General features: G+C 43.9%; 1 protein-coding gene across 1 annotated transcript; it reads left to right on the forward strand.

The window, feature by feature from the left end:
- The first annotated feature begins 8,851 nt into the window (after window positions 1-8,851).
- PNRC2 (proline rich nuclear receptor coactivator 2) lies at window positions 8,852-12,487 on the forward strand. Its single transcript, XM_010355750.2, has 3 exons — window positions 8,852-9,053; window positions 9,977-10,182; window positions 10,479-12,487. The coding sequence occupies exon 3, from the start codon at window positions 10,497-10,499 to the stop codon at window positions 10,914-10,916; it is 420 nt and encodes a 139-aa protein (XP_010354052.1). The 5' UTR covers window positions 8,852-9,053; window positions 9,977-10,182; window positions 10,479-10,496; the 3' UTR covers window positions 10,917-12,487.
- Window positions 12,488-12,738: the final 251 nt, after the last annotated feature.

A 12,738-nucleotide genomic window follows, 5' to 3' on the forward strand; every position in this document is an offset into this window, starting at 1 on the left:
GCGCTTCCTAGCAATATGGACCCTGAAGACTAGGTTGGTGTAGCAGAGTGGCTAAGAGCAGGTTTTGGCATCAGGGTGACCCAGGTTCAAGTTCGAGGTGTGTGACTTTGGGCAAATCACTTAGCCTACCTCTTTGAACCTCAGTTTTCTCATCCATTTAATGAGGCAATACTACTAGTGACCTCAGTAGGTTGTGATGAGAATTAAATAAGATAATGCATATCAATTGTTTAGGACAGGCTAGTGCAATGGCTCATGCCTGTAATCCCAGCACTTTGGGGGGCGGAGGCAGGTGGATCACTAGAGCCTAGGAGTTCAAGACCAGCCTGGACAACATGATGAAACCCTGTCTCTACAAAAAATACAAAACTAAGCCAGGTACGGTGGCCTACACCTGTTGTCCCAGCTACTCAGGAGGCTGAGACAGGAGGATTGCTTGAGCACAGGAGATTGATGCTGCAGTGAGCCATGATCTCACCACTGCATTCCAACCTGAGTGACAGAGATCCTGTTTCAAAAACAAAATTTTTTTTTAATTGCTTAGGACAGCGTACATTACTCATAGTAAATTGCTCGATACTTACTGTTATTATTTAATATGCAACACATTTGTAATATGCAAAAGATCATATCTTTGAATTGCATCAGTAACAGTTATAACAAAACAAAATAAAGATATACCAGTCAAAGGCAAGGAGATGGTGTAAACATTAAATCATGGTGAACTGGAATCAAGAGGTCAGACTGAACTTGAGCAAGTTACTTCACCTCCTCTTGCCTTGGAAACTGTGGGCGAATGGCGACTCCTTTGTTGCCTGCTCTTCCCAAGATTGGAAGTCATGCCATGGTGTCACCTAACAGTTTAATCAAGTGTTAAGACTATGTCAATCTGTTTTTGTTTTTGTTTTTTTTCTGCTGTGGCAAAATCTAGGCTTTCAGGCCATGGAAGCTTGACTCATAGTCTCTTTCCAAACCCAAGCCATCGGCCACAGAACAAACACCGGCTTGCCTGAGTCAGTGGAAATTCCAGATGTTTGTAGCTCATTAACTGCCAAACTGACAGCTATGGAGGCTGTGACGAATAAATGGATCTTATTAGCTCCATGTTCCCCAGAAAAAGCTGTCCCACAGGCATGCTTTGTACAAAGGCCATACATAACACGTGATCTTTAAAAAAACCTTTTAAAATTACTTTGACTATTTCCCGTCAAAAGAAATTCACTGCCGGGTGAGGTGGCTCACGCTTGTAATCCCAACACTTTGGGAGGTTGAGGCGGGTAGATCACCTGAGGACAGAAGATCAAGATCAGCCCAACCAACATGGTGAAATCCTGTCTCTACTAAATACAAAAAATATGCTGGGCATGGTGGCACATGCCTGTAATCCCAGCTACTTGGGAGGCTGAGGCAGGAGAATCGCTTGAACCCAGAGGCAGAGGTTGCAGTGAGCCGAGATTGTGCCACTGCATTCCAGCCTGGGCAACAAGAGCAAAACTCTGTCTCAAAAAACAAATAAATTCACCAATGTAAATTCACCAACTCCTCTTACAGATCCAATGTCAGGAAAGCAGCTATAAACAACAAGGACGGAGAACAGTATCCTCAAAGCCAGAAGCCTGGGGCTGATTTTTAGCCTGATGGTGGGGGCATACATGGATACATAGTTTCTAGAAGGTATTTGGTAATATGTATCAAAAGTCTTACCTATATATTTACCTTGTGACCTAGTACTTTCACCCCTAATAATTTATTTAAAGGAAATTTATTTACAGAAATGAAGATTTATTTATAGGGATATCCAACTCAGCACATAATAGCAAAAAATTGGAAATAACAGTGGAGAATAGTAAAATTAATCAAAGATGGTCATAATATAAAATATGGTTAGCAATAAATGTATATATACATAGAAACATGCTTACAATATCCTGAGTTTAGAAAGTGGAAAAAGGGGCAGGCATGGTGGCTCACAACTGTAATCTCAACACTTTGGGAGGCCGAGGTGGGTGGATCACATGAGGCCCAGGCATTCAAGACCAGCCTGACCAATATGGAGAAATCCCATCTCTACTAAAAATACAAAAATTAGCTGGGTGTGGTGGCACACGCCTGTAATCCCAGATACTCAGGAGGCTGAGGCAGGACAAACACTTGAAACTGTGAAGTAGAGGTTGCAGTGAGCTGAGATCATGCCACTGTACTCCAGCCTGGGCAACAGAGATAGACTCTGTCTCAAAAGAAAAAGAAAAAGAGAAAGAAAAAAAAAGTGAAAAAAGGTAACAATAGAATATATACCACTGAGGCAGGAGAATCGCTTGAGCCCAGAGGCAGAGAAGTTAAACAACCTGCCAAAGTCAGTCATATGCTAGAGAGCCACAGAGCTAAGGTGTGTCGCTGAGCAGGTTTTGGTGTCTATGCTCCCGCCACGACTCACACTTTCTCCTGGTATAGAAAAAAGACTGGAAGGACATACCTTCCAAGCATTCACAATGCTTACTTCTGGGAAGTGAGATGTTGAGTGATTTACTTATTTTTTATCTACCTTTTCTATAATTAATGTGTTATGTAATGAGACAAAACTCCAAAGAAAATGTTTAAAATACAAGATATTTGTTGCAGAGGTGAACGAGTCTCTCTCAGCCTCAGTTTAGAACAGCAACTGTGCCTACCTTGTAAAGCTCATGGTAGGACTGAATGAAATAAACTGAAAGCACTTGGATGATGTAGATTTAGAATATGTTAAGAAGATGTGTAGAAGATGTTAAAAATGGTAGGGGCTATTACAATACAAAGTAAAGGCCGGGTGTGGTGGTGCTGAACCTCAGATTTTCACCTGTGAAAATGCCGAGAGGCCTGGGTGCGGTGGCTCACGCCTGTAATCCCAGCACTTTGGGAGGCCAAATCAGGCAGATCACTTGAAGTCAGGAGTTCAAAAGCAGTCTGGTCAACATGGTGAAACTCCACCTCTATTAAAAATATAAAAATTAGGCCAGGCACGGTGGCTCACACCTGTAATCCCAGCACTTTGGGAGCCTGAGACAGGTGGATCACTTGAGGTCAGGAGTTCAAGACCAGTCTGGCCAACATGGTGAAACCCTGTCTCTACCAAAAATCTAAAAAGTTAGCCAGGCGTGGTGGCATGTGCCTGTAATCCCAGCTACTTGGGAGTCTGAGGCAGGTGAATCGCTTAAGTCTGAGAGGTGGATGAGCCGAGACTGCGCCACTGCACTCCAGCCTCGGCAACAGCACGAGACTCCTTCTCAAAAGAAAAAAAGATTAGCAGGGTAATGGCAGGCATCTGTAATCCCAGCTACTTGGGAGGCTGAGGCAGGAGAATTGCTTGAACCCAGGAGGCAGAGGTTGCAGTGAGCCGAGATCGCGCCACTGCACTCCAACTTGGGTGACAGAGCAAGACTCCATCTCAAAAAAAAAAAAAAAAAAAAAGACACAGTAGCAAGTGAATCCAGGGAATGTTGTCAAGCAAACACTGTGTGGGAGCTTCAGTGGTTTCATGTTTCCTTTGATTCTCTTTAGAGCCTCCCATTATTTCTGAGCTGGGGATGGCGTGTCTCTTCCTCATGCCACGAGTGTGAATAGCTGGGGGACAGGCATTGTTACGGTCTTACATATACGTAGATGGCTCTGATATACCATTATTTTGGGGGGAGTGAGCACGGGGGGTTTCCGATTTCCTCTTCCTATCAAAGCAGGTAGCAGTCTCAGCCTGTTTCATCAGTTCCTTTCAAGATCGCTGCCCGTCTCTCCGTTCAGCCAGCTTCTGGCCTGGGGACTGAGGCCAAGACCCTTGAATGGGCCAAGAATTAGACGACTGGGATCAACAAACTAGCAAGGAACCCCATGGCCGAGCCTGGGAGTCCACCTGTGTGAAAATCACTTTTGAAAGCTAATCTAAACAACTCTGGGTGCTCAGGAGCTGGTTTCTGACTTCTTGGGGTTATTTGGTGTTATCACCAACTTTGAGAATTACATAGGACAAGGGGGTCTCCTTCATAAATATGTCTCCACACCAGGGGATTGCCCTTAGCAAAACTGAAAGCAGCGATTCTCAACTAGAGTGAGACATTGGAATCAGCTGGATTGGAATAGCCGCACCCCCGTGCTCAAAGATTCTGATTCTGGGATGGGGTCTGGGCATCAGAATCCTTTAAGGGTCTTGAAGGCTGGACCCCTGGATCAGCGTTGACAGGAGGAGTGGGAGTTCAGCATTGACTTCCTGTGCCCTGTTTAGTAATTAGACCGAAATGGTTGCAATGGTTAAGAACAGATTTGACACTTCTCAGGAACCTCTGAGCAAGCAGGGAGGCAGCAGATGCTTCCCCAGGAAGTGAATTCATGGTATGGGGAGGGGTGTGTGTTTTGCAATCAGTTTGGCAACCAGATGAGAACTCTGAGGCACATCGAAGCAGTGGGCAGGTGTTCCACTTCATTCTTCTGGCAGGTTCTAAGAATTTGCTTGCTTCTTCAAACCGAATTAAGCCCTGAGCTGACAGACCTGCAAACATTCCAAGTTGACCATCTGATTTCATATATGAGCATGAAGGAGAAAGAGAACTAAACCAGCTTTTGTTTTGAAATGGACTCGCTAGGGCAGGGGTGGAGTTGGGGGATAATATTAAAGTACATAACATTTTTAGCATGTTCTGTGTATTTATTTTTGAGACAAGGTCTTGCTCTGTTGCCCAGGCTGGAGTATAGTGGTGTGATCATGGCTCACTGCAGTCTCAATATCCTGGGCTCAAAGAATGCTCCCACTTTAGCCTCCCAAGTAGCTGGGACCACAGGGGCACACCACCTCCCACTCCCAGCTAATTTCTGTATTTTTTGTACAGATGGGGTTTTACCATGTTGCTCAGGCTGATCCTGAACTCCTAGGCTCAAGTGATCCTCCCGCCTCTGCCTCCCAAAGTGCTGGCATTACAGGAATATTCTAAATCTACATCATAAAAGTGCTTTTACACTCATTATTTCATTGGCTCCTACCATGAGCTCTACAAGACAGGGAGGATTGCTATTCTACAGATGAAGAAACTGAGAATCAGCCTGAAGGCCAGTCGATTCTACTATGACTTATTCCAAAGCCATGGCAAACCTGGGTGATTTCTCTAACCACTCTGGCACTGGTGCAGTTGTATGCCTCAGCCTACAACTTGTCTCTCCCCCAAAGCTGGGCTTTCAGAAACACTTTTTTTTCTTTTTTTCTTTTTGAGACAGAGTTCTGCTCTTGTTGCCCAAGCTGGAGCGCAATGGCGCGATCTGGGCTCACTGCAACCTCTGCCTCCCAGGGTCGAGCAATTCTCCTGCCTCAGCCTCCCGAGTAGCTGGGATTATAGGCACGCGCCAACATGCCCAGCTAATTTTTTGTATTTTTAGTAGAAACGGGGTTTCACCATGTTAGCCAGGCTGATCTCCAACTCCTGACCTCAGGTGATCCGCCCGCCTTGGCCTCCCAAAGTGTTGGGATTACAGGTGTGAGCCACTGTGCCTGGCCCAGAAACACTTGCTTTTTGCTCCACCTGTACTTACAGATTAGGTAGATAATGTTTTCCTAATGATTTCGTTTATTTTGGTTGCCACTGATACGTAGCTCAAAACAGATTCTCCAGTGAAAAAATTTCAGTAAGTTGTGAGAGTCTCCCTCATTTTCTACTTTATTCGCAGGGTCCAGTCACAATGTTTGTTACCTGCACCTCCTGAGTGAGGTTAGCAGGCTGATTTTGGCATTGCCTGTCCTTGACTCTCAGGGGAAGAAGGGAGGGAATAAATCTCCCAGACACCAGTTTCCCTCTCTGATAAACTGTAAAGGAAACAGCTTTTGGGTTCCTTTAGGGCCAGGATGGAGCCTCCTTCACTGTTGTATCCCCAGGGCCTGGCATAGTGCCTGGCACAAAGTAGGCACCAGATAAATCTTTGCTAAATACTTTCTATTAAACATCCATGTATTTATTATGCATTTGGCTTCCAGTCTAGGTGAGCTATATCCTGAGAGCTGTTTGTTGGCATCAACATTTTCCTATTTGAACTGAGAACTGCTAATAGGATTGTGCTGGTGGAGCTGAGTTTAAAGACCACATGGGTCTGGCAGAAGCTGTGTCAGATATCCCAAAAAGGGTATTATTTTAACTTCTCCTCTCTAGTTCTGAGCTGTTGAGGGCACTTGGTAAATACTAATGAATGATGAGGCTGGAGCTAGCCTGAGACTGTGCTGGGAGTCTGGGATGCGGTAAAAGCTTTAACAATGCTTTCCCCGAGGGCATCTCGACTCTGACCTTCTGGCAAAGAAACTGGTTCTGCCAGATGGTAGGATGGAGACTTTTTGCTGCCTCAACAGCCCCGGCAGCCCAGTCAACAGTCAGTCAGTGTCTGCTCTGGGCAAAACACCTTTTAGGTGCTGGGGAGCACAGATGCTACAGGAAAACTGCAGCCTGGGCTCTTGAATCCCAGTGCCTGGCTTTCAATGCGAAACTGTCTGAGCCTCAGATTTTTCATCTGTACAGTGGGGATGAAAACAACTCCTACCCCACAACATTATTGTGAGGATTAAATGAAATAAGAAAAAAAAATTTAGCACAGGGTAGGGGGCAGAGTAAGGATATACTGTGTGTGTTTATACATTTCCAATGTTATGTGTACATTTATGCAGATAAAATTCAGAGTGGCTGAAGAGATGAATTGTTTTTTATTTTTTTTATTTTTTATTTGTTTGAGACAGTGTCTTACCCTCACCCAGGAGTGTAGTGGTATGATCGCAGCTCACTGCAGCCTGTACTTCCTGGGCTCAGGTGATTCTCCCACCTTAGTCTCTCAGGTAGCTGGGACTACAGGCGTGTGCCACCATGCCCAGCTAATTGTATATTTGTAGAGCTGGGGTTTCGCCATGTTGCCCAGGCTGGTCTCAAATTCCCAAGCTCAAGTGATCCTCCTGCCTCGGCCTCCCAAATTGCTGAGATTACAGGTGTGAACCATGCCCTGCCATGAAAAGACTAATTGTAGATTGCAATGGCTTTGAATGATTTTCTAAACGTTTAGAGTTTAAATTTTATTCTGTATTACAATCTGGAGCCACGGAATTTTTTGTTTGTTTTTTAAAGTGACGCCATTAAAAATTCATTAAATACAGCTGACTATTATCTGGCTAGACGTCTAAGCAAACTTCTTGAATGTTTGGAAAAACAGATTACCCTTTCACTGAGACACCTGTTGGTTTACCACATACTTCTTATTTGACTATGATTAGCATCAGAAAGTCCCTATGCTCAAAAATACCTTTTATCAAATTAGATTAACAAACTGCATCTCTTAAGATACAGTAACTTTTCTTAAGATCCAATGGCTAGAATATAGGAATTTGGGTTGGATTGGGAAGTGGGGGATGACGGTGGCAAAAAATTGAAGATTAAAAAACGAAATACAGGCCGGGTGTGGTGGCTCACGCCTATAATCCCAGCACTTTGAGTGGCTGAGGCAGGCGGATCACGTGAGGTAAGGAGTTCGCGACCAGCCTGGCCAACATGGTGAACTCCTGTCTCTACTAAAAATACAAAAATTAGCAGGGTGTGTTGGCGGGCGCCTGTAATCCCAGCTACTCAGGAGGCTGAGGCAGGAGAATCGCTTGAGCCCAGGAGGCGCAGGTTGCAGTGAGCCGAGATTGTGCCACTGCACTCCAGCCTGGGCGACAGAGCAAGACTCCGTTTCAAAAATAAACGACAAATTACATGAGATTTATAAAAAGTTGGTAAATACAAATTATTTAATGTAAACTTACGTATGTATGTATCCATGTGTGTACACGAACAAACTGGGAATGTAATGAGACTTGATTTTGTACCGTTTATCCCAGAATTATTCACGCTCATTGAAATTAGTGTTCTCTTTTAAAAGATTCACATTGGGTTGCTTACACATGTACTCCAAAGAAATTGCCATGAAAATGGGGAAACCCTTACCTGCATCTGGCTGGCATAATCAACTGAACAATATTCTCTTTCCTTTTTTTCACCTACAAGTGGGTGAAAAAGAAAGGGGAAAAAAAGAAAGGGGAAGGGAGCAGCCCTCATTCTCTCAGCAAACTTACTGTGCACTGACCACGCGCGAAAGCGCTGTGTTCAGAGAAACAAAACCTAACCAGTTGTGGCCCTCGAGGGTGTGTGGGTGGGGAGAGCTGCAGGCACAGGAAACTTAACACGGCGCGTTACGGGCTCTAACTGAACTTAAGGACCAATGGGGCCACCAAGCAGGAAGTGACTGACTTGCCCGCGTGTGTCTGAACCGCTTTCACAGGGAGGCAACTTTTGAGTAACTGCGGGGCTGGAGGGTGGGGGGCACCGGAGGGAACCGCAGGGACGCGCCGACTTCGGACGCGGAGTTGTGGATGTGGGAGATAGGCGACCCAGAAGTCGAGGCCCGAGGCGGGCGGGGGCTGGGCCCTGGCAAGCGGCTTTCTGGAGTATCCTCCATCTGTCAATACAGGCTACGCGACTCAGTGGCCCTAATTCGAGAACCAAACGTCCCCCGCCGGTCAGTCTTTTCCCTCAGGGCAGTCCCAAGGGCAGCGAGCCCGCGCGCACGAGCCGAGCGGGAGAAGAGCCGAGAGCTAGCGGCCGGGGCCTTGGCGGGCCAGGGGCGCGGGGAGGCCGCCGTGGCAAGGCCGTAGACACCCGCGGACAGGGCAGTTACTCCCGGCATGCTCCTCCTCCCCGGGCGGATTTCAAACCCTCGGCAGCCCCACCTCCCCGCCTTCGCCCCCGGCCTACCCCAGCAACAGGCGGTGGCCCGCTTCTCATTGGCCAGGCCTGCGCTGTCGTGTTTTGATTGGCCGCAGAGCCGCCCGGCCGTGCTTCTGCGGTCGCCGCCGACTCCATTTTGTCGGTAGAGGCAGAAGGAGGAGGTTGGGTCGTAGAAGCTGGGGTGGCCGGCAGCTTGCTCATCGGTGTTCCTGGGCTTTGTCGGTCCGTGCCTCGTCTCTCCCTGGAAAGGGAGGGAGGCTTCGACGTCGAGAGGGAGCCACTGCCGCCGTAGTTCCGAGCTTGAAGTCGGTAAGTAGTGGCTGCGCTGCGGGCGCGGCCATGTTGGTGGCTGCGCTCCCCATTGTTGGGGGAAGGAGGAGAGCGGAGGCGAGATCCGGGCACCCGGGCGGGCGCGGGCGGTCGCAGCGCCCCGACCCCTGCGGCTCCGGAGAGATGGGGCCACTGGGAAGTCAAACCCGTGTGGCGTCTGAGGAGGCGAGTTTTCCAAGTTAAGAGTTGTGAATGACTCACAGTCCGGAAATGGCAATTTATTTAGGGTGGTTTATCTGTTTGGAAGGCTCTCTTACCCCTTTGAAAGGAGGGGGCTTAACTATTTGGTAACTTTTCTTGGAACATCAAATTAAAACCAAACCTTGAACGTTGAGCCATTCCCTCTAGGGAGACATTTTTATAGATTTCAGACGGGCTTAGACTGTTAGGGTTTGTGAGAACTTATTTTAAGACGGGGAGGAGGCGAGGATGTTCATAACCAAAGGAAACACTGCGTGATGTCTACATGTTCCAAGAGACTGAAAATGGATGTGACGTGTGTGGAAAGATTGAAAAATTCTGGTGGGAGTTTAAAAACACGGTCTCTTTTGAAAATCCGCCTGAAGCCAATTTTTTGATATGACTCTTAACATTTAACACTTCGTTATTTGATTTTATACGTGAGAGAATCTGAAGGTCTTTCCCAGGAAAAAGATAAAAACAAAACTTACTGCGGGACTTCGAGACATTTCCAAAAATTCTCCAGGAGTGACTGGATCTCAAGGGTGAAGAGTTTTTAAATGATCCTGGTTATGAGGTCAAAGAAAGCCATCTTAAGATAAATTTTCTACCTTTTAGTTCAGGAAGTAGCCTTCTTTACAGTCAACGATTTTTGTAGTAAATCTAAATGATCACTTTCTCAACGTGTTTTTGAAATAATGAAGTAATCTTTACTTTTCTAGCTAGGACTTCTCTCAAACTTGTGTGCTGAGGAGACTCAGATGTTGGCCTCAGCTCCTAGGCTGAACTCAGCAGATCGGCCCATGAAAACTTCTGTATTGAGACAAAGGAAAGGATCTGTCAGAAAGCAACACTTGTTATCTTGGGCTTGGCAGCAAGGAAGAGGACAGGTAGTGGAGATCCTGCAATCTGAAAAGCAGACTGAAAGGTAATCATCATAATGGGCAAACATTTTATGATGGAGCCATCCTAAACCAATTGTTTTTATTTTAAAATAGATTACGCAGATTTGTGGGTAAGCTCATTTTTTTTGAGAGGTATAACAATAAAGGTTGTGCATATATTGGAGTCTAAACAGCTTGCTTTTTGAATTTAAAGCAGCTGAATAGCCTATTATTGAGTCTTGTTCAAAATATCTGGAATTATAAGTTAGAGCCATAGAAGCTTCTTACAGATTTGAACTTAATGGAATTTTACTCAACATTTGTTTCCATTCACTTGTAGGTGACAAAGAAGCTGAAGATGGGTGGTGGAGAGAGGTATAACATTCCAGCCCCTCAATCTAGAAATGTTAGTAAGAACCAACAACAGCTTAACAGACAGAAGACCAAGGATCAGAATTCCCAGATGAAGATTGTTCATAAGAAAAAAGAAAGAGGACATGGTTATAACTCATCAGCAGCTGCTTGGCAGGCCATGCAAAGTGGGGGGAAGAACAAAAATTTTCCAAATAATCAGAGTTGGAATTCTAGCTTATCAGGTCCCAGCTTACTTTTTAAATCTCAAGCTAATCAGAACTATGCTGGTGCCAAATTTAGTGAGCCACCATCACCAAGTGTTCTTCCCAAACCACCAAGCCACTGGGTCCCTGTTTCCTTTAATCCTTCAGATAAGGAAATAATGACATTTCAACTTAAAACCTTACTTAAAGTACAGGTATAAAGACAAATGTTAAAATTATGTTCACGGATAGTTGTCAATTGGTCTGAAACAAATTCGCTAAGGAATTAATCTATTTGTGTAGAACTGCTAATTAATGTAAAAAAAATAGACCATCTCGTGTTGTGTGCACTGTGATACAATGGTAGTATCAGTGCAACTTAAACTAATGGTATTTAAGTGTTCTCAACTGAGTAACTTTTAAGTGGAAACCAAGTTTAGATTTGGGGAGTGGTAAAGGAATCAGCTTTTTCTATTGTTAGGGGAAGATAGTAATTTATCATTCACAGAGTAGATTGTTGAAAGTTGGTGAATCAGATTATAAGCTTCAAGCTAACACAAGGATTCAGAATTAGGTAAACATCTGAAAGTTTAGTATATTAGAAACACCCAAACCAGTAATATGCTAACAACCTGATGCACTGCTGAAAGAAAATGTGAATTTTTTGTAATAATTGCATTTTAGTGAATTGTACAGTGGGTGGAAAGGGCATTTGGAGCTCATTAGAATGAGACATAGTACATTCCAATGGCCCTGTTTATTAAATATAATGGATTAAGTGTCAACAAATACACCAAAACCATTTTTTATAGAAACAGTATTTAATGGTCACTCAATAGCTTTCAAAATACATTTTTGTATTACAGCACTGCGCAAGCTATTCTAATAGTGATCTGGCCTCATTCCTGCAAAGCTTGCTTTGGGGAGTTGGATAATGTGAAAATTTTAAGTACCTAGGAGAGAAAGAGCCATGTACATATCTGTAATAAACTTGTAGCATATGTAAAGTTTTATTGGCCTTTATCTTACAAAAATGGAATATTTTAGTATGAATTTGCTGAATGTAAGACCGTGGACTGTTTTTTATAGTATGGCCTAATTTTAAAGGTCCAAAATAATTTGTTTTTAAAGTTTGCCCTTGTGCTAAAGTGCCAGTGTATGTATGTTATACTTGATTTGATTGTAAACTACATTTCAAAGTAAATCCAAGTATAGTAAGTTTTATAACTAAAAAGGTTTAAGCTGCTAAAACTATTTTTAAGAGATGTGAAATGCAGTATGGGACTATTTTTTTTTCCTCCTCTAAGCCCAAAGATTAACTGGAGTCCCTCCAACCTTACAGATTTTTGGGTTTTACAATCTTATAACCTAGGATACAGGTAGTTTTGAGTATGGTGCCAGTGATGTTTGGTTTTTGTTTGGTCAAGGGTAGGTGCAACCCAACGGACCACTTATGCAAAAGATGTACTCTTGCATAATACATTGATAACATGTTTTGCCAACCTTAAGAGTAAATGCTTAAACATAAGCGAAACCAGTAGAAGGTATGTGGGTCAGTTTAAAATTTTTGATTGTTAATGCCCTATTTTGTAATTTGGCACCTCTTTTGATGCCTAAGCAGGTTAGCAGATGCCTAAGCTGTATTTCTCCAAATAAATCAAGATGAAGTACTGCCCAAGTTAAATATTGATAGCCTAAAGACAAGTTTATATGGTACTTAATGTACATGATATGAATTTGAAGCATAAAATTAAATAAAATTGTTTTTCCCCATTGGCTTGGTTTTTATTTTTAAAATGGTTTTGATTGCTTAATATTTTTTAAAAATGTCACTGACTTGAAGCTCATAATATACTCAATACTCAAAACTCTTGGACTTCTCTTAAATTTCTGATTATAAAAACAGTCACAACTAAAATGTGACAGGACGGCTTGAAAAGGAGCAACTAGTTTGCTGACTGATACAGAAGATAATAGGATTTGACAGCTATGCAATTAAACAACTACTTGAGATTTCTCTCTCCCAGTAGTGCTAACAATTAA

This window comes from Rhinopithecus roxellana, chromosome 12, assembly GCF_007565055.1.
Source record: "Rhinopithecus roxellana isolate Shanxi Qingling chromosome 12, ASM756505v1, whole genome shotgun sequence".
NCBI classification, from domain to species: Eukaryota; Metazoa; Chordata; class Mammalia; order Primates; family Cercopithecidae; genus Rhinopithecus; species Rhinopithecus roxellana.

What these genes read in the sequence shown, in the direction of transcription:
- PNRC2 (XM_010355750.2), top strand. Translation starts at nt 10,497, where the DNA reads ATGGGTGGTGGAGAGAGGTATAACATTCCAGCCCCTCAATCTAGAAAT.